This window comes from Tachypleus tridentatus, chromosome 7, assembly GCF_004210375.1.
Source record: "Tachypleus tridentatus isolate NWPU-2018 chromosome 7, ASM421037v1, whole genome shotgun sequence".
In the NCBI taxonomy this organism is placed as follows: Eukaryota; Metazoa; Arthropoda; class Merostomata; order Xiphosura; family Limulidae; genus Tachypleus; species Tachypleus tridentatus.
The window spans coordinates 28,579,744-28,601,926 of record NC_134831.1 but is presented as its reverse complement, the minus strand read 5'-3'; the positions used below and the strand labels follow the sequence as shown (position 1 = coordinate 28,601,926).

The 22,183-nt window shown below is 29.8% G+C and overlaps 1 protein-coding gene across 2 annotated transcripts in view; it reads left to right on the top strand.

Moving 5' to 3' along the window:
- LOC143255354 (neural cell adhesion molecule 2-like) overlaps nt 1-22,183 on the top strand; it is a 160,043-nt gene that overhangs the window by 127,546 nt on the left and 10,314 nt on the right. For both annotated transcript variants that reach the window (XM_076510868.1, XM_076510867.1), the window contains exon 9: nt 12,402-12,518. In XM_076510868.1, coding sequence (XP_076366983.1) covers nt 12,402-12,518 — 117 coding nt within the window. The remainder of the gene's footprint in view (nt 1-12,401; nt 12,519-22,183) is intronic.

Sequence of the window (22,183 nt, the reverse complement as noted above, 5' to 3'; positions counted from 1 at the left end):
GTTGACCTATATTATGAACAAAATTTAATAAAATTTGTAGTACGTACTAACGTTTGAGATGAACACAATGATTTTAAATAGTTACTCTAAATTTAAAAGCAAAACCAAGAAAAATGTTTTTAAGCCTTATCAAGTTTTCTACTTACAAAACACTAATATGCAACGAGCTGACATGTTTCGTTTTGTTCTTTTATGCAAATGAGCTAAAAAGCGATAAATATTACGTGATTAGTGAATTAAACAAATCTATCATTTGTTAAAGTTATATAGTTTAACTAAAAGATACAATCTTTTATACTCTATCCAGCATATAACCGTGGCTACTACGAGTAAAATTTGCGTTTTTTACTTATTGTTTTTGATGTAAAAGCAAGTCTGAGAGCTTATAATACTAAAACTTGGGTTTAAGTACTTACTGTAAGTAAAGCATAGAAAATCCTTTGTGTAACGTTACTTTTAACAGTAAACAAACAAACCTTTACAGTTTTTCTCAGACATATAAATTTCTCAAAACTCATCTTAGTTAAATACATTTTATATGTGGTGAGTAAAAAAAAAATCAAGTTTTAAATTCAAATGTCAATGCCATTTCAACCATTAAATTGTGTGTATTGAGCAAACAAGAAACGACATGCGACTCCAACTAAATAAAGTTATTAGCTTTGTTTATTTGACACAGCATTAGCAAATATAATGAATTTTAACCTTTCATATAACCATGAATAGAAGAGCAATGGACACTGAAATTTTACTTTCACCCACTTCGTGGATTATAATAAAATACAAACATATATATATAAAGAGGGACAAACAACGAGGAATAGTATAGCAGTTTCATGTTTCTCAATTTATTCTCTTACACATAAATACCTAAACATTGTTGCAAAAATGAATGAATGGATACACTTGGTTTTGCAGAATATCCGATTTCTTGTTAATCTGACGTGTCAAGTCAGCCGGCATTTATGTTTTATCATTCTGTGCGTGGTTTAATCTAGAGAGGAAATTAGAAACCAGCTCCATGCAATGTGTACTGTAAAAGGAAATTGATATGCTCAGTATACTTGCTTTTTCACCGAAAATATAATGTAGTTTATCAGATACGTTCAGCGAACAAAGATATGTACTGTTGCGTGTTTTATGGGTGCTCAGTCAATTTGTTTTCATGAAGTGTATCTAAAAATACATTTTTGTTTTTTGTTTCTCAATAGTATACTGAAATGATTTTTTGGTTTTTTTTACAATATGAAAGACTTTCTAATTTTTGCTTATGATGATAGAAAAAAGTTCAGGCTTGAACGAAAAGTTTTGTGTCAATTATTCTGAAATGGAAAGTAAATATTGAAAGTCATATTATAATTTTGGAGATATTCAAAGTGTACTGCTTAAGGGTAAATAAGATAAAGAGGGTTTAGTTAGTTTAAGACCAAGCCATTTCGGGCTCTCTGCTGTGTTTATTACAACGAAATGAATCTAGGTCTTTAGCTTTCTTATTCATTAAACATTCTGTTCTCCCACCTAGAGACATTGGGTTTAGTATGTTCCATTGTTCGTGGCTTATAGACAAGAAAAATCGTATATTACAGAAAAACAAATACCTGATGCTCAAAAAAAAACGTGTAATTTAAATTCTAATTATAGCAAATTGATATATATATACTCTCCTGAACTCAGTCAGTAAGTGCTTTTTAATTTAAAAACAACCCTTTTCAAAATCCACAGATGTGTTCAATATAAAGTCTTTATCCTTTATTACCTTAAGAGTTGTAAGAGATTAGTGAAAATTAAAGTATGAATTATATACTAGACAAAGTTTTATATATTTATTCAATTGAAAATACTGTTCTAACTTAACTACGATATACATTTTCATATAAGATGTGAAGATCAATAGGTTTGTAAATTATAAAGAGCATGTCAGGTATTAGAATCGATTAAAGTTTACACATTGTTTTTGGAATCATATGCATTTTAATAAACCTTACACTATTGTTTACTGTTTCAAAATATTAACTTCAAACAAAGCATTTTCTCTCCCAACTGAAGAAACTTGTTAAAAAAAGTTTTGCAAGAGTTCAATATAACAATTTTGTAAGTCGAAATAAGTCTAACGACATAAGTTTATCGCATCTCTGATTGCGCAGGATTACTATTTTTTCCTTCACTTGAATTGAATCTAGTTTTACGTATTATTATACAAGAGATGATGTGTATAATAACATACAGCTAGACAAATCATAAAGTATACGAATCATTTTGCTATTAAAATGTAAGCATAATGATGAGATATTGGATTTACCATGGTCAATAGTCACTTTTGATATTATATTTTTCTGTCTTTTTTAACAAGTATGTGTATTAATATGATTTTTGTGTTAGTTATATAATACAAAAGTTGCAAACTAATTAAATCCTGCTAAAAATCAGAAATAATGAGCATTAATTATTACATTGTTCTGTATATTTATATGTCAATTTTTGTTTAAATTAGGTTATCGCTATACAAGCATACACATATTAAATATGAAAATATACAAGTAAAGCACAAAACTATTGTTAAATGTTAAGAGCATTAAGTTTGAGGACTTGTAATACTAAAAATCTGGTTTTCACACTCATAGTAAGCAGAGCAGAGATAGCCCATTATGGTCGATTTTGTTGTAATGTGCAAAGTATGTTGTGCTAGCTGTATAATTGAATTTCAAGTCACAAATGATTTCATATAGGCTATATGAGAATTGTTTTTCGAGCTGTTGTTTTCGAAGTGTTACTTCAGACATTTTCCTTATTGTATCAAAAGGTAAGAGGCACTTCACATTTATGGTATGGGTTAATATTCCTTGGTAAGGCTGGTCCATACTTTGAAGTGAATTTAAGTTGTGGGTGTTGAACATGTAGACTGAGTTTGCCTTAGAGAACTAAAGTCAGAAGTTGGTGCAACAGAATTTCAATACGCAGAAAAAAAACAAAAACACTTTCGTAGTTGAACACTCATACAAAAAAAAAGAAAATCATTTGAATGGAACAAGTAAGCGAAATTTAGAAAGCTAACAGGAGAAGCTCGAAAGTAAACTCTATACTTAACTTTGTTTTGTTTCTTTCCTGAACTTTGAGGCGTATGTCACGTAATTCAAACGATATATTCAAATATTATACCAACAAAATAGTAGGCGAAACAAACGTTGAAAGAAAAGGAAAATGTTTTTTTTTTTTTTTTTTACGAAGAGCTGTTTATGACATGTTTATATTTCTTTATATAGAAGCTGAAACGTCGTCCCCTTTACATTCAATAGGCAGTTGCGGTCCATTAAACATTTCAAACCTGCTATGTCTATTCTACTTAAAGTTACACTAAAACAACTTTTTCACATCCTGTTCTAACAGTGCAAAATATTTAACAATTTTTGCTTCTCCAAGATGGCCATATGCCGACAAAATTTTTGGACTATTATTTTCTCTGATACAGAAGACTTGTTTGAGATAAATTCTAATAAATTACATTATCTATTTCATTATTATTCTATGCAAAATCTAAGAAGCTTTAGAATATAGTGTCGACTTGGCATGGCCAGGGGGGTTAAGGCGTTCGACTCGTAATCTGAGGATCGCGGGTTCGAATCCCCATCGCACCAAACATGCTCGCCCTTTCAGCCGTGGGGGTGATATAATGTGACTGTCAATTCCACTATTCATTGGTAAAAGAGTAGCCCAAGAGTTGGCGGTGGGCGGTAATAACTAGCTGCCTTCCCTCTAGCCTTACACTGCTAAATTATGGACAGCTAGCGCAGATAGCCCTTGAGTAGTTTTGCGCGAAATTCAAAATAAAAAAACAAACAAGGAAGAGTCTAACTTTACAGCACTACACTTCAAATACAGTTCTTACATGTGATAATAATAGTACTTATGTTTTTTATATAGATAAAAACATTTAAAAAAGTATGTAATGTATGTTGAATGCAAGAGAAAGTTGACCAGAATAAAAATGTGTTCATATGAGATATCTTTGTTTATAACAAAATCATCATGTTCTACGTTGCACGCACAAACGTCTATAGTTTAACTGTACTATGCAAACGCAAAAAAGTTAAAGCTTCGACCAGCACACTAGACCAGTTATTGCTAATTGAAAGAAGAACGGCCTTCACCAATATAAATTAGCGTCTGTCGTAACTGGATGAAGGGAGAGTCATAAATTAATTTGCTTATCCTCATTGGGTGAAGGGCGACTCGTAACACATTAATAACGATAGTACTGCCCTTTCGGATCTTCCAAATGTACCAATAAGCTGATGTATAGCTTGCAAATGAAATTTTTCTTTATTTGAAACAAATTTGACCACAAGTTAACGAATTATGTTAACTTGAATGCATGTTAGTCACGAAATATTTGATTGGGAAAGAGATACAAAATGAAATCTTATTAGTAAAAATCAATAAACATTGTTACGGAAATCATTATGTTTAAAGTGCAAGCATGACCGATACAAAAATATCACAAACTGATTAGGTTAAGTTTATTTGTGTGATAAATTCTGCTCAGTTACTTTTTAACTTTTTGAACTAAAAGAAAATAAATGTTTAGTAAATTTTGATTTGGTTACGAAAGATGAAGAAATTCCACTTGAAGCTTCGAAAAAAAATCGTTACTTCTCGAGAGAAATTTAGAGAAAATCGATTTGAAATTATAATGAAACTTAAGCTAACACTTTTTTAAGACATAAGTAAAATAAAGACTAAAAATAAAATAATTTTATGTGATTTACCAAACCAGAAAAACCAGAAGGGGTATACTTATCTTTTATTTAAACGAAAGAATAATGTTGCAAAAAATGTATTCGAAAACCGATTCCTTAAAATGAACAATTAATTCCGGTTGTTTTGACCTAAGATAGGGGATTTAGCGTTTTATTCAGGAATATTTCAACATGAACATGCAGAATTTTTGAAAAATATATATGAAGTCCAACTTACTTTTGATTCATAATTTATCACAGAATAAGTTCTGTGTTTCAGTGCAATGTTAAACATCATAACAAAAAACATGCTTATTTCACGTTCTTTATGTACTGTTCGTCTATGAATCAAAGAGGGTTAATCGTTTTTTAGTTTATATATGTTAAACTAATGAAAAAGTATAAATTTTAAGTTAAGAGATAAGATGAGAAACACATTAGTACATAGAATAATCTAATAGTTTCTCTACCAAGTAACGAAGTAGTTTTCCAATAACTGTATTATATGATAACAATCTAACCTCTTGTCAGCATCCATGTTTATATTTGTCCTCCAACTGCTAACAAATGAACGTCTTAGATGCACAAATAACCAACGATGACTTGTATTTATGAACTCGATTCAACTACTAGAATTGTAGACTATAAGTTTAGAGTAGATCATTAACCTATAAAAAATACTATTCTACTTAGTGAGATTTAAAACGCCATTAAACGATACTTCATTTTGAGTATTTACTTTAACATACATTTCAGCATATATCAGTTATTTTGGTAAATCATTTCCAAAGTATAGAAACAAACAAAACCGTGGCAGGTATTTCGGTTCGAAGTTAATTGACCCCAAACAAATATATCCGGATATGCTCAAACGTTGCTTTCTGTAGAAGTACTGAATATATGTATCTGTTTATCTACTTTTGACATTTACATACAACCCATACGAACTAATAATAATCCCTAGTGGATCCGTCTGTTCGTGCTTTAACCAGAGTTTCGTGGATACGAGAAACTTTACTGAGTCAATTGTTCTAAGCAGTAATCAGCGATTCAAAGCACTTTAACACTATCGGAGAAACAAGAAGAAAAATGGAAACAACATTCAAAGAACACAAAAAAACACCTTCACACGTTTTTGAACACCACAAATCAAATAAACACAACATAATCATAGAAACTACCCAGATAGTAAGTAAAAGTATAAAAGGTTTTTTTTTTAATTTCACATGAAGCTACGAAAAAGATTTCATCTCTAATTTATCAGTTCAGACTAGAGAGAAAATATCTTTCCATCACAACTCACAGTCAACTCTTAGACTACTCTTTACCAACCAATAGTGGGATTGACTGTTACATAATAACCTATTCCTGACTAAGAAAGAGAGCATTTTTAGAGCTCTGATTTGAGTCCGGGACTTTCATATTGCGAGTGAAGCGCCTTTACCATCAGGCCTTTGAAATTGAATCAAATGCTTTTGGTAATTTTTATGATACGATAATTGAATAGGAATTTATATGTATGTATTTTTAGCATACTTTAGATTTTGGTAGTCGTCATTAATTGTTGTTTCCCACCACATAAGGAAAGAAAAAATAAGCCAAATAAGTTGTGTACCTACTTCATGTTTTACAATAATAATTACCGTTGTCTTATGCTTAGAAGAGCTGCTAGCTATTCTGAAACTCGAACAAACAGTTTGCAAGTTTCCAAAAAAATAACTTTCTAAACTCTGGACACATTAACATTTTTTTTTGTTATTTATAGTGAGTTGAATTGTTCATTGATCTAAATAAAACCGTAAAACTTTTTATCTATCTTGAATCTGTGTTATGAAGTCACCTACCTTTATGCTCAATTCTGAAAACCATAGCAATTCGGAACAATTCCCCAAGTTCCTAGAATCAGCATGTTGTCCAATACACTGTCATGACCATGAATCTAATGAGGATAGGAACAGTTCTTATAATCTATGTGATGTATTGCCGAGTGTTATGCTCCTTAGCTACAAAGGTATTATAGGAATACTGATGTCCTGTTGATTCCTGCTCTCTACAATCGCACCAAATGTGTCGTTGAAAACTATGTTCTTCACTTTGACGAGCATATGATAATATCTGTCAAAACATTTTACCCATCGATATTTTGAGTTAAACTTTAAACTCATAACACATTATTTTCACCAGAACATCCGTAATAACAATTCTAATACGGAAAACTCTTAAAAGCACTATTTCTTCTAGACCATCCATCATACTAAAAGTCTCACGCTACTTTATCTGTCAATCATAAACCACTGACCTATATATAACAGTCAGCAACCAAATAGACAATTAATTCAACTGGCTCATATGCAAGTAGAGAAAAATAAAGCATTGTTGAACATCATCATTAAGAAAACAATTGTGGCTAACATAGTTTGTTAAATTAGCAATTCAATCATTAAAAGTTGCAAAGTACTGCATGTCACCCAAATATATATATATAAAAGTAAAATTCGGATGTTCCTCGTTTTTTTTAGTAACGCAGGGTACATACCGAGTACTATATTTCTTTCGCATACATTATTTACTCTACGGTTCCTCCTAAAAATCAACAAAACAAACAACTATTTGACAAAATCTATACGTTATAAATTGATGTATAATCTTATTGATTTTATAACTTCTTGCCTTCATTATTTATTCTTGATGATAGATAACATTATAATGTTACTTGTTTTTTATTTTTTAAATATGTACACATTATTTTTTGAAAAGCAAAGCCTTAAAATATTTTCGTAGCGGTTTACTTTCTTAACCTGTTTTGTTTAGTTATTTTCCCCTTCAGCGCTGCTCCACATATCTAATAAAAAAACGCATATATCACTTATAACGTCACTAAATGACCAATCTCAAAGCCTTTATCTGTTTATTATTCACGCGATTTTCGAGGATGTCAACTGTGTAAATTGCTTGTGAAATACTTTAATAAAGAAACAAGCTGAACGTTGAGACGTTTTCGAACGAGCAATTTATTTTGTATACTACATCAATGTGTGCTTATTAATTGCTCCAGTATTTACCTCGTAACATCAAAATCAATGTTAGTTATAAAATGATAATCCCCTATGTGGTTTGGCCATGTGTTACATTATATAGAAAACGTAAGCTTCATGTTTACCCAACATGTTACACGTGTATTTCCTGTACGAATTATAGTTTCAAAAATATATTCAAATGCATAAGTCGTCTTTATTCTAACATTTTAATGACTAATCAATAATATATCATCACTTGAATTATATTAAAAGTACAAAGCCAACGTTGAATAAGTATGTTATAAACTAAACATTAATGATTCACATATTTATTTGAAAATTCATAACTTAAACAACTCAATTTCACATTTAAAACAATATATTATAATTACAATACGTTCAAAGTTAACATAGTATGTGATATACTACTTAGAATCATTATAAACCTTTAACATATCCTCACAATACATAATCTACTAAATTGCTATACACTGTGGTATAATAATACATGATTTTTTGTAGCCCAGATTTGAGTTTGAGGGCTTATAACGGTAAAAAAAGCAGATTTCGATGTCTAAAGTTGGCACAAAACAGCACATTGTACATATTCGTGCTTAATAACAAACAAACAAAAATAACAGCAATGTATAAACTAAGCAACAATATGTTTTATACCTTTACAATATCTTATAAAACTAAAATAAAAAAAAATATTATAATAATAATATACCGAAGCGTTATTACAACACATTATAAACTAAACAACAATTTACTCCCTCATACAGACTAGAATAATCCCTTATTTATTTATTTAAATGTGTAAAAGATGGAATTTAGAGAAAATGTTCTGAATTTCCAAGCTGAGGTATTCGGTGATATTGTTATTCTCTTATCCCCACTATTATTAATTTTAATTATAGGAAGTTAAATTGCTTCTTATGCTTTTCAAACAAATATTTCTAAATTAATTTCTAAACACTCGAGTTTTTTGGAATCTAAAGGAATAAAAACATTTGTAGTGAAGCTAAAATTGGCAACTAAAACAACAAGCAAACCACCCTTTATCAGGGTAGCTGTGATCATTAAGTTCAGTGCTATAGAATTTAGTGTAAAGAGGACAAGAGAGGACTCCAAGAAAACTAGCTTTAACAAGACAAGTACAGAACAATCTACCTGTCCTGTGTCAGAGCTAAAATTCAGAACATAACAGTTTTTTTTTTTGATAAAACTGCATGTTAGTACGTAAGTAGCTGCATGGTTAGTCGTTCATTATGTTTGTATTATAAGTTATGTGGCCAAACTGCTTGTGTGGCGCTCTCTAATTTACGCGAAAGCAAATAATGTGGTAGTTATGGATTCAGCTTTTTTCATAATATTTATTACCAATGTTGTAAGTCTGTCATTTAATTGGAACAAGTTACTTGCTTTGTTCATGTAATAATACTAACATGCATCTGGTACGGCTATTCCACTTCAGCGTATTAACACGGAGAGAAATAATTAGTCATTAATCACAAAATAATGCATTGATAATATAATATTAACAAAACTATGAAGATATGAATTACTTTCATATAAACTATATTTTGGAAGCACAATATGTAACATTACAATGTAATTTTCAAAAGGTTATCCATACATAAAGAATAAGTGCTTTCCATAGTCATTATTGTGATCTGATATACACAATGTCAAATATTGTTTTCTAATGAATTTAGGTTTTAAATTTTATTTAATATTGTTGCGACATTTTTTAAAACCATCTATGGTAACATGAATGACTAAATTTCCTTAAAGCTGGGAAAGAATAGTGTGGAAATTCTGCAAGAAGATTTTAATATAAACCTGACTCTTTGATGAAGATTTGTTCGACATAATCAAAAGATCAGCGAAGAGACTAATTGTTCCGAATCTAAATATTCGAAGTGCACCTGTTCGTAAAGTTCAGCTGTGAGATTATGCAACACTAATACGTCAAAGCTTCAAAGTGAAAAAGGTCGAATCTCAGAAATTTAGCTTACTGAATCTGATGAAAAGAATAGAGTAATCAAATAAGGAGTATACTAAATTATGACTTTAAATAACTACAGAATAAAATATATAACAAAAAAATATAAAATCGGTGGTATTGGTATTATTACAGTGACTTTGTTAAGAATATATTGGTTTGTACCCACATTAAATAAATGTCTAATTATCGTAACCCATTTAATAACTTATAGCCAGATATCTCTCGAATATCAGTTAGGATAACATTAAAGCCATAATAAATTGTGTTAATACCATTTCAAAAAGAAATGTCAAATATTTGAAAATCCAGCAAAAAGTAATGTGACTAAGATTTATTCCCATAAATACTTTTATAGTTTTCCCCCTTTTTAGATTTTATCACGCTATAACTACGGTTGGTTGTTACACTGGCGACCAATAGCGTGTTTGTCGATTTTTTTGAGACAATATTTACGTTACACACATCGATTTATTATTTTTAAAATAATTTATACGCGGCATATATATTAAGCACTTACATACAGCTGCGAACAAATTAATTTAAAATAATGCTTGATTATGAATATATACATTATAGAGGGTTGATGTGCACATCGTTTCAAAAAGATTAAAAGTTGGGCGTATAATAAATACTGACAGAACGTTCGTCTTTATTCTATCCAATTATGTGTATTTTTATGTACATAAAACAATAAATTGGAAACAAATACAACATGTGCCTGTTTTTCTTCCGTTCAATATAAATTAAAGTGACAATAACATGTGAAAAAATTTTCTCTAGCTCATCAACTTAATCTAATTTGCAGTAGATAATTTAAATTAAATATTACAATCAAATACCAAAATGAGAACTAGTTTTATATTTACATACAGTCTACTCTTATTAGTCCATCAGTGTTGGTTAAAAGACAAAACTGCAGATTATCATTTTTGCTATCATAAATATGGAACATAAAAGTTACAAAATAAACCATTTATGATGTGATTTTTCTCATGCATACTGTAAATTTGCACGTCTTTAACTGCATTAAGCTTCAAAGTTTTCTAGCAGTTATAAAGAAATCCAAAAGCATCGAAAATTTTCGATTTTATATGCTGTAAACAATATAATAAAAATCATATATTTATCTAATTTGGAAGGGGGATTATATTTAACGAAATATTTTAACCATTAAGCGCTGGCGTGGCCTTACGACTAGATAGGTCGACCTGCTATTTTTTCAATGTGGGATCAAAATCGCTGGCAAAATGTTTTCTTTCTAGACTTTCATTCGAAAATTAAGAAAGGTAAGAGAACATATTACTACCGTAGTATCGCGCGAATTGAGCAGAGAAATAAACTCTAACTGAAAGCTTATATATGTAATTAATTTATGTACATTAATCGAACAGGTAATTTAACAGTTTAAATGGCATTTAATTAAATCTGTAAAAATACATAGCTTATTCATAGATATCGTTTATTAAACGTCAAAAGGAATGTCATGATGTAGAGTTCGTGAAATAAATGTTTTTTTAGCTTTGTAATATAAAAAGGTTATCGCAGTAGAGCACTTTGGTTGAATAAAAATATTAAAAACCTCTTAAAAATCTACAGTTACAAGAAAATATACATTAAGACTATATCAAGATGTTAAATAAAAGAACTTGTTTAATTTTCTTATTTGCAGCTTTTAAAAGTATTGAAAAAATCAATAATTTTATTTCTTTAGTATGTGATATTGTGAATAACCGTAGGTAGAGTATGTTATATTACAATGAATTTGAATATCGAAATAATCCATTCACGTGACAAACACATTCAATATAAAGTAATGTAGAAACATCAATTTTTTTTGCTTCACCTAAATATTCTGATGCCACTAAAAATTTATTACTGTTGAGAAAGGTGTGTAACACTTAAAATATTCATACACTCTTATCACAGAGACGTGATGACTTCGGTACATTCAAATTTCCATGTTGACAATATTCAATGCGCTTAACATCATGAGTAAAAAGAAAAAGAAATATAAATCAATCTGGTGCACCAAGGACTTTCAGATAGAGTTTTGAAACAAGTTGTATCCCAGATGTAATAGACAAAGTTCGATGTCTTCTAATATGTGAGATTACATGAACATAAAGTACAATGAAAAAAAACAAAAACATCCTTGTATTCACAGGCAACAGTACCAACACAGTCATGAAGTGTGTAAGTCACACGTATACAAACGTTTTATATGATACATCACTTAACTGTTCCGTACTTCAAGCATTTGTAAAATGGAACGGGTGTTCATATGAAGATATAGTAGTCAACTGGTCAAAATCGGAATAATGAAACAGGGACACGAAATCCTCGTTTTATGTTAAATATATTATGAAAAGCAAGCTGGTAGGGATGTTTTCCTTTTGACATTACAGCCTTACCAAGAAACCTTTGTGCAGTGGAAACAATGCTACATGGCTACTGTCAAAATTAAAGGTTATTAAGATGCGTGAGAAGACTAGGCGGCATGGATTGCAACGATATGGTAAGGCTCCAAAGTCGCTTGAATATAATGCACTCAAGCTGTGTACACTACTATATTTACAGATATGAATAATAAATATGTAATATATTTTGAAATACAGTTAATGGTTTCTTTTTACCTTTTAGACACCCACTGGAAGGTCACCCTCAACCCTTTACTTATTATTCTTAGTGGCATAATTGGAGGGCTTGTCTTAGTGGCTGTATTAATCGTATTCGTGCTAAAGCTTCGTGGAAGAAATGGTAAGTGATCATCTTATACCAAGATGTGTGTTATTTCATATTATTTTACAATATTGTCAAAAACAATTAGAACAATAAATCAAATATATCATTAAGAAATAAATTTGATTAGGATAGGAGCATCTAACTTAACATATCCTGTAGTCTTACTCATGATAACAATTGTTTCTGATTAACTAACAATACGGTCTGTTGCCGATTAAGCCTCAAAAAGAAGAACCACTTACTTTCATGAGCAGCATACACACACTACCTGCAGATAATTTGTATTCCCCTGAAGTAATATTAAGGTTAATTCTCTTCCATATATTAACTCGAGCCAAAATGCATACTTTAGTCCTGTTTTTATCCCCTGTTCGTGACCTGAACTCTCTAATAAGCCTTACAAAACTTACCGATGGTAATTAATCAAAATATCTATTTTCTCTCATACAGCTAACAAACGCAAGAACAAGTGTCGTAATGGTGGGAACAAATTAATCTACTTTCTCGTAGTTGTAATGGGCTCATTTGAGTAATCAATAAAGTGCTTATCTTTAGTAATATCTACATATATGTGTTCTGTAAATTTCATTCAACATTAGCTAACCTGAAAACAAGCATATGATGTTATAAAAAGCACTGCTGAAATTATAAACATTCTTAATTCTCAGCTACGTAAAATCGAATATTAAAAACATTTTTGCAATACTATGATATAGAAATCCACATCATTTTATATGTTAATCTGTATCTATGTGTATGGCATGTGTATGTATGCAAATATATGTGTACACGTGACATTTATCAGAGTATGCTATATTTTAGTATAATAGGTGGTTCTTTTCATAACATATGCAGCAACTTTATCTTCTCTTAATTTCGTGTAATTCAATTAAATGTATTATAAATAAACTTGCCGGTATTTTATGGGAGAGTTTTGGTTAATAATTGTGGTGCTAATAAAATGCTGTGCTGGTATAAAACCAATTTACTGCTTTACTTTAAAAGAAATGATCCCGAAATTTACGAAGTGAAATACCCCTGAACACTATGTTATTTAAGGAATATATATGTAAAATATGGAATTTAATCATTTTTTTTTTACAATTACACGGGGACAAATAACTTATAATTTTCTCTCCATAATTATATAGTTAATAATTTATTATTATTTATGTTTGTTACTAATCTTCAGTTATTATCAACTGTATCTATATATTATTATTAAATTTAGTGAATTACACTTTAAGGTTACACTCAACTGCTGTTCTGAAACGTCTCTCCAGGAATCAGGTAATTTGGTGCTAATTAGGAATTATATTACACTGTATTCTTATGTTGTAAAATGAGTATATTTTAATTTATCAAAAAAGAATTTACGTAGACTCTGTTACTAACACTTGCAATGAGCAATTTCAACACATCCGATGGACTAAATCGACACGTCTTTTGTAAAGTAGCTCCAAGTACAATTTTTTTTGGTCCATCTCTATGTCGCTCTGTAAACATCACAATATGTCCAAGAGCAGGTCAGCTAGATTCACATCTGTGGTTATGTTTGGTCTAGATATAAAATGCGTCTTTTAATATTTCACCAGACAGGATATTGGTGTGGCACTGTACATAATCATGTTGAAAGAGGCGTAGTCTTTCCGCTGTAGAATTTGTCAGTGGAACTTTATCTGCAGTCTACTAACATGACAAGTAATTCACGGATCAATAGTGGATCAAGTCCAAGTTAGCTAAAGAAAAATACATAATTATACGACATCACTCTTCACAGTTAGCACGACGAACTTGTATCGAAGAATTTTTCAACCTTGTAATAGATCAAAGACTCCTCCATCTGAAGAACATAATGAGCATTAGAATTACCTTTTCTATATAATTGTTTCATCAGTGTTATTCACCAAAATTTTTAGGGTGTAGACACCATAAGAGCTGACTTCCTATTCAAGGATAAGTAAATAACTCAGGGTTACATCCCATTTATAACATCTGACAGCAAGGTCCTTGAACAAAGTATGTGTACTAGTCCGTAGTCTTTAATTCTATTAAAGCCCTGGTTAATAAAGTCAATTTCAATTATCCGGTAGAGTTTTAGAGCTCGGTTTATTTTGCACAGTAGTGGTGGTCTATCATTTATTCACCTCATTACCTTCCGTTTGATTTATATACAAGTAATACGGGCTGTTTGAAGTTCCTTAAACTTTTTCCTTGAAGGCTTATTGACTGTAACTGAATAACTGTGACATATACAGACCTTTATAAACGTTATGCAACAATTCACAATAGAAGATTTGCATGCATATTCAGTGGTACAGTACAAACTGGGATATGTTGTTCAAGTATGTAATAATGCAATATATATGACATTGCATTACACATAAAACACTAAAGATAAAATATTTATTAAATTTAACATACTGAGACGTACGAAAGTTGTCGGTTTAATTCAAATTGTTCGATAGTTATCGAGATATCAGACTGAGATGTAAAATAATAACGTTATTTTATTCAGTGCTGGGCCCGGTGTGGCCAGGTGGCTGAGGCACTCGACTCGTAATCCGAAGGTCACAGATTCGAATACCCATTACACCAAACATACTCGCCCTTTAAGCCGTGGAGGAGTTATAATTTGACAATCAATCTCATTATTCGTTGGTAAAAGAGTAGCCCAAGTGTTAGTGATGGGTGGTGATGACTAGCTGCCTTCCCTCTAGTTTTACACTGCTAAATTAGGGACGACTAGCGCAGATTGCCCTCGTGCAACTTTGCATAAAAAAATCCACAAGAAAAACAAATTATTTAATGCTTTAAAATCATGTTTTCGATTAAATCAATTTTTTCAATACATTTTAATATATGTATTACATAAATATGCTCTAACTTAAAAGCTACAAACATTTGAACTCCACATAAAAATTACACACAGAGTTATGTAGTAGCACTGTGTAATGTTAATCTTTTATTGTTTAAACTTAGGCAGTTATGCATAATTATTTCCAAGATTTGTGTAGCTTTTCTTACTATTGGAGAGTATATTATCATTCAAAGTTGTGTGCATCTTTATACAGACATTTGTGTAATATGCACATAAACTTAGAATATAAAACTTTGTACTGACTGAGAATTTTATCATTATAAAGATAAAGATTTCAGTGGTTGAAAGAACCTTTGTCAGAGATCTTTCATGTTGAAATCGTACCATTCCTTCCTGTAACCTTTTTATTAACCATTTAGTGTACGGGAAAAAGTCAATTTCAACACTCCAATCACACAAATATTTATAGCTGATGGATTTGGTGACTTGTTCGGTACATCTTCGTGAAAAATAGTATCGGTAACCTTTTTGTTTTCAAGCTGGTTTAGCAAAAGTTAAAACTAAAAACATTATATTGGTGAAAGTATAACTTGTTGGCCATCTTATCCTTACACATCTGACATTTCTGTGTTATATAAAATGGCAAGAAAATTGTTCTGGCAATAAGAAAAGACTACTTTGACCTTTACGAAAAGTTTCGTAACATGCCTTTAACGAGTTTTTGAATTTTTCTACATCCATTAATTAGAATGAAACTATATTGTTGTTTTTTCAATTATCAAAGTATACATTTACTTGATATGGTGTTACCACATATGTTACCATTTTATCCCAGCTAGACTCCATTCAAGCAATTTCATGTATTAATTCTTCCTTTCCGAGATTTGCCGTGAAAACAGGTTGTGTACACGTGAATTTTGTCGTTTCTTCAAACATATAACCATCCTTATTATGTTGCGTACTGTTGTTTGTGGTATGTGGAAGTTTTTCGCCCATGACTGTTGTGTTTGAGAGTTCTTGCCTGTTATATAACGCAGTACTTTGATGGCACGAATAGAGGTATGCCTTATTGCAAGTCTCTTTCTTAAGGGTTCTTGTGTTTCATATTGATCAGTATTTTAGGTTAGAGAAGTGAAATAGTCAGTACAAAAAAACTGCCCCAGTAGCGTATAGTACCTTGAAAATAGAAACAAAATGGAAAATGATTAGCTGAAATTCTTCAATACTATTTTCTTATTTAAACAGTATAATGAGTATTTTTGACTGCTACAAAAATAGTTAAATAATTAATTGTTCCTAAATTATTAAATGAATAAAAATCACGAAAATTAATTAAAGATAAATTTCATGAATAATAAAACAATTACACAAAGTTTATCTTAAGCACTTTTCTTACTTTGGTTCTAGTTATTTAAATGTTTGGACACACATCTCTCAAAATATAAAGATGATTTTGATAATTTCTCTGATTATAAGCACTTCTTTAATTACAGTAATTATTTCCATCATAATTTGAGCTGCACCACAAAGGCTTTATCATAATTATTTCGATAATAATTTAATCTGCATCATTGTTATTTAGCATAAAATAGCTTTTAACTGAGCATTTTTTTCTGTTTCGTTAACTTAACATTTTTCAAAAATTAATATAATTCTTTGAGTAACTGTTATACAGCAATATGTTCCAAGTGTCTAGACTAAAATTACTGTTATTTTCTGTTATTGGAAAAGTTTCAAAATGATATATATGAGTTTATAATTTATGACTTATCCAATATTTTCTAAAATTTGGTTTGGTTTGTTTTGAATTTGGCGCAAAGCTACACGAGGACTAGTAAGACTAGAGGAAAGGAAGCTAGTCATCATCACCCGCGACAACTCTTGAGCTACTCTTTTGCCAACGAATAATGTGAGTCGAGTGCCTTGGCCACCTGGCCATGCCGGGTCATTTTTCAAGGTATAGCGTGATCTGAACATTAGATTCGCAATATCTGTGTCACAAGATCGAAACCCTGCGCCAAACTTTCTCTCTTTTGCAGCTGTGAAAGCGTTATAATGCAACGCTAAATCCAACTAATAGGTGGTAAAAGAGTAGCCCAAACATTGGTGTTGAATACTGCTTGTTCTTTGCTTTATTTGCGATCAAAACTTTAAAATGAGGGACGACGGCAGGTAGTCTCAGTAACTATGCCATGAACGAACCAAACAAACAGTACTTTCTGATTGATTAATCATATGAGTAAAAACGACGAAAAGGAAAATATTAAGAAAGATGATTATAAAATACTCTTTAGTATTTTAGTTCCTAACAAAGATTAGATTCTTTTTTTCTCTCAATGAAACGAGAAATATTGTAAACGATGCTTTTAATAAAGAAAACAAGCATAAACTGTGATACGATACAGCACTTAAAAATATACTTTAAACATTTTATTTATTAAAATATATTGCTTGAAAGTATAATATAAGATTTGAGCCTAAGTTTTGTTGAACTGAAAAGAGCAACTGACACAGATCAAGACAATGAAAAGCTGTAAAATATTTAATATCCTTCCTTTTTTTATATCGTATGAGTCGTCTAGCGACAAACATTAAAACCTTTTGGAGAACGACTTAGGAACATAACATTTTCATTTAATCATAAACAACTTTCTGTAAGTTAAATAAGAGTTCAACTCTTTGTATGATCACAACAATGAACATAAACTCCATAATAAAGTTATATTTATTTCATTCAACGTTTCTATTCTACATTTTCTTCAAAAGTGACCTACTGCTAATGTTACTAAACACTCACAAAAAGAAAATACAAGACAATTTGTGTGTAGACAAATAGAGATTATGGAACAAGGTCACGTGAATAATATTGTCTATAAAACAAAAATATACAGCAATATTAATGAGTAACGACAAAAATATAGATGTGCAGTTTAAAATTTAGTTAAAATCATTTAAACACTGACGTACAAAGCTATAGTCAACATATTTTTTTATAAATCTATGTAAGAAAGTTATAATTAAATATAAACTTAACTAGAAATAAAAATAAGGATCTACGAACATATTGCTCCCTCAAATCACGATTAATTTGTGGTAAACGTTAGAGTTTCTTTATATTTATGCTCAAGGAAATAAGAAGTTAAAGCAAGGATTTCACATGTAAAGGTTTGACTGATGTTTTTATTATTTGGAATTAAGTACAAGGCTACCCAATGAGATATTTGTGCTCTGCTCAACACGCGTATCGAAACTCGGTGTCGAGGTGTGAGAGATTGCAGACAATCCGTTGTGCTACTAAGGAATTATATATAAAGAACCGTGAGATTTTTTCTATCATATTTTCTACATGATGGTCTGCTATAGTACTGGCACCTTTGTTGAGCTAATTTAAGGCTGTTATATCCTCAACAAAGCTATCGTGCTATGCACAAGATGTAAAATTGCTTTTATAGTCCAAAAGTTATTTTATAAATAATATTTTAGTGTGCATTTATTCCTATTCCTGTGTTTTTAATGAAACATTTTGTTTTGCAAGCGTTATCTAGATATTTTCTAATTTCCTTTTGTTGTTGAATATATACTATTTTCAATTGAGTTCTTCATTAGTTATTAGTCTTAGAAACGTAGTTTCAAAGAATATTTTTATTTCCTTATCATTTCGAGATACTTTTGAAAGTACACACATATATTATGTGTGTGGTTTTTAACTAGGTTTTATATTCGTATTATTGGCTTTATCAGCATGTTAAAATATTTAATTTTCTAAATATCAACCAGCAGTTTAGTTTTTTTTTTTTAAACTTTCTTTTCAAAGCCATAAATGTTATCGAAAGTTATAAAAAATTTGTATTTTCTGCAAATTAATGACTTTATTTGCATTATTCTCGTAAAATAGGTAATTCAAATAAAATACAAAATTTAAAGCAGTATCTTCCATTCTCTAATAAATTTGTATTCGTATAACTTTCCTACTGTTTAAAATTAAACAAATAGTGTTTATTCATATCCGTAAATTTGGAGTTTACATATTAATATTTCATGATTTGTAGTATCAAAAGCTTTATGTTACTCTTAAAATTAACCGACTACCAATTTATTTTTTTAAATTAAAGTGTTTAGTTATACACATTACGAATATTACAGCTATTTATTTTGTTGATTGGTTAGCTAGATTTTCAAACTGAAATTACAACAACATATTATTTACACTAATGAATTTTCTATTAATCTAGTTGTTATTTTTTCTAATACGTTTTTAAATAAATTAATAAATAATAAGTCTGTAATTTTTAAGCATTTGACTATCTGTTTTTTTATAATTTAAAATAATTTTCCTAATATTCAACAAGTTCAGAATATCAATTAAGGAATCATCAGTTTCTTTAGTTAACATTTTAATATGATATCGATTGATGTATTATATCTAGATGATCTCTTATTTTCAAAATGTTTTATTGCGTTCATTATTTTTCTGGATGTAGTTGGTTTGGTGTCTTTATCTGTAAATAATATTTGTATGATTTCCAAGCTAACTTAGTTCTTCAGCCTGATTATTTTACAAAGTAATTATATTGGACTTATTATTAATTTTTAGTTTATCACTAATTGTGTTATTACTAAAAATATATAATAATCTGGTTGATATAACTTCTTTATACGACTTTATTAGCTGACTCAATGCAGAAGAAATTCCTCTGCTGAATAATACAATATTCATAAATATATTTGTTATAGTATGGTATACTGAAATTCCGATGATAACTGAGATCGTAAAAATGAAGTAAAGAAATTGGACCGAATGTAACTTACACTGAACTAATCTTATTTCATCAAAAATACCAACACATTATACATATATATATATATATATTCACTTTTACTGAACTGTGAGATGTCATATCTCCAAAGGTATTGGTTAAACTAATACCAGATTGTTCAAATCTAACATTCCTTATTAACAATTAATGCTGGACTTACTCATGTGAATAGAACTATCTGTGTCACTGCTCAGTGGTATTCAGAGATCAGGGGGTTATAACTTCAAGATATCACCTGATCTATCCTTGAAGTTACTTAGGTGTTTACATTATTGCACAATGTGCAACATTAACTCTTATCTGCTCGGGCATCATTTACTGCGCTTGTCTCGAGAAATTAGTGGCTTACACACAAAATATTATAAAAAATAATTTTTATTTAAGTCATATCAATTACTATAACAAACAATATTAGTAAATTATCAATATTTTATTCGTATATAAGTTTTAAGTTTTTATTTTATAAGGCAACATTTAAAATAATCCTGAATTTTGCTCGTGTCTAACATGTTATACATTATCCCTAGCACCTCCTCTTTTCTATTATGTTCACCACCCTCTAATGAATACAAAACAGAACGCTAATTACTTAGTATTAAATCGTAATTGCTCAGACAAACCATACTTTTCATAGCTTTTAATTGTGTTTGGTTACAGAGCCATCACAGAAAATCGGACCTCCTCTTGCCACAACCACATGCCACGTCCTCTTTTTCTGTATTTTTAATAGTCTTTTTCTTACGTTTAATTATTTATTATTTATAACCAATTGAAAGCTAAAGTTTTCATCTATAAAATATAGTATTATATTATACTGTTTTTTGAACGGAGAATTGTCAGTTTCTCTCTTAGTAAAATCTTCGTTTCTTCGGAAAGGATAACGTTTGGATTAAACGAATTTCTAACGCTCTAGTTGCATACTTAGACAGCCAGAAAAATTATGATAGTTAGAGGAAATTGTCTGCTTTTTTTCCAAATTGACCAACCTTGTGTAGAATTAGAGTAGAAAAAACAGCAAATTATTCTATTTTTCTTTGGTGCAATATATAATTAATTAAAAACCATTTAGTGCATTAAAACCATTAGCATTAAAAGTGGGGTTAAGTGACATTAACAAAAGGAATAGTCTAGTAAGTACTTTATACCTAGTTTTTTATGTTTATTCTTTATTCATAATTATAAAAGTTAGTAAAATATAAAAATAGGGATCTTTTTAGGTTAGTTAAAGCTACATTAGGTAAAATAAGTAATAATATATTAAAATATTTCACGAGACATGTTCGTGAGCAGTAAGCAGCATGTGAGTAACATAATTCGATAGTGGAAAGTGAGCTTTGCGTTCTTCCAATGTTTTACAGCTTATAATGACAAGGTATAAAGTTATACACGGTTCTAAAGACAATAAAAGTTAATTATAAGTAGGCGTATAGTGTTACAAACCTAAATATACTTAGAATAAACAAATGTAGTTTTATATTGCATTTTGAAGTCATTCCACAAAGAAAATAACAACATTTTATAGTTATTTTGATTTTTCCTGGGTGATTACAAAGTCGATTAATTTAAACAAGTTTGTATAATTTTGGGGTGGAGAAAAAACAAACAAAAAGTATAAAAAGTTTCTTTTTTCTGAGAACAAACATTTGAAATCTGTTTATAAGGTTTTCGGGATTAAACAATTGTAATGTAAGATTTTTGAAATGAAAAAAAAATAATATTAATAATAATAGAATAATAATCTTTTAATCTTAACATAAAAATTAATTTGCACGCAGACTATCAAAACAAATACTCGATATATTTGTGGACAAATATTTTTATTTAGTTTTGATTTATTTAAAATATTTTAATAAAAATATGAGTTTTTGTATATGAAATACTTATAATGTTTAATGAAATTCTACAAAATTTTGTGAAGATATGCTTACTGTATTTGAACTTAATTGCATGGATCTGTAAAGTATAAAATAGTACAAGCAGTTCACGTGGTGGATCAATTCGACCGAACCCATGTTGATTATGGTTAAATCCACCAGTAAGAA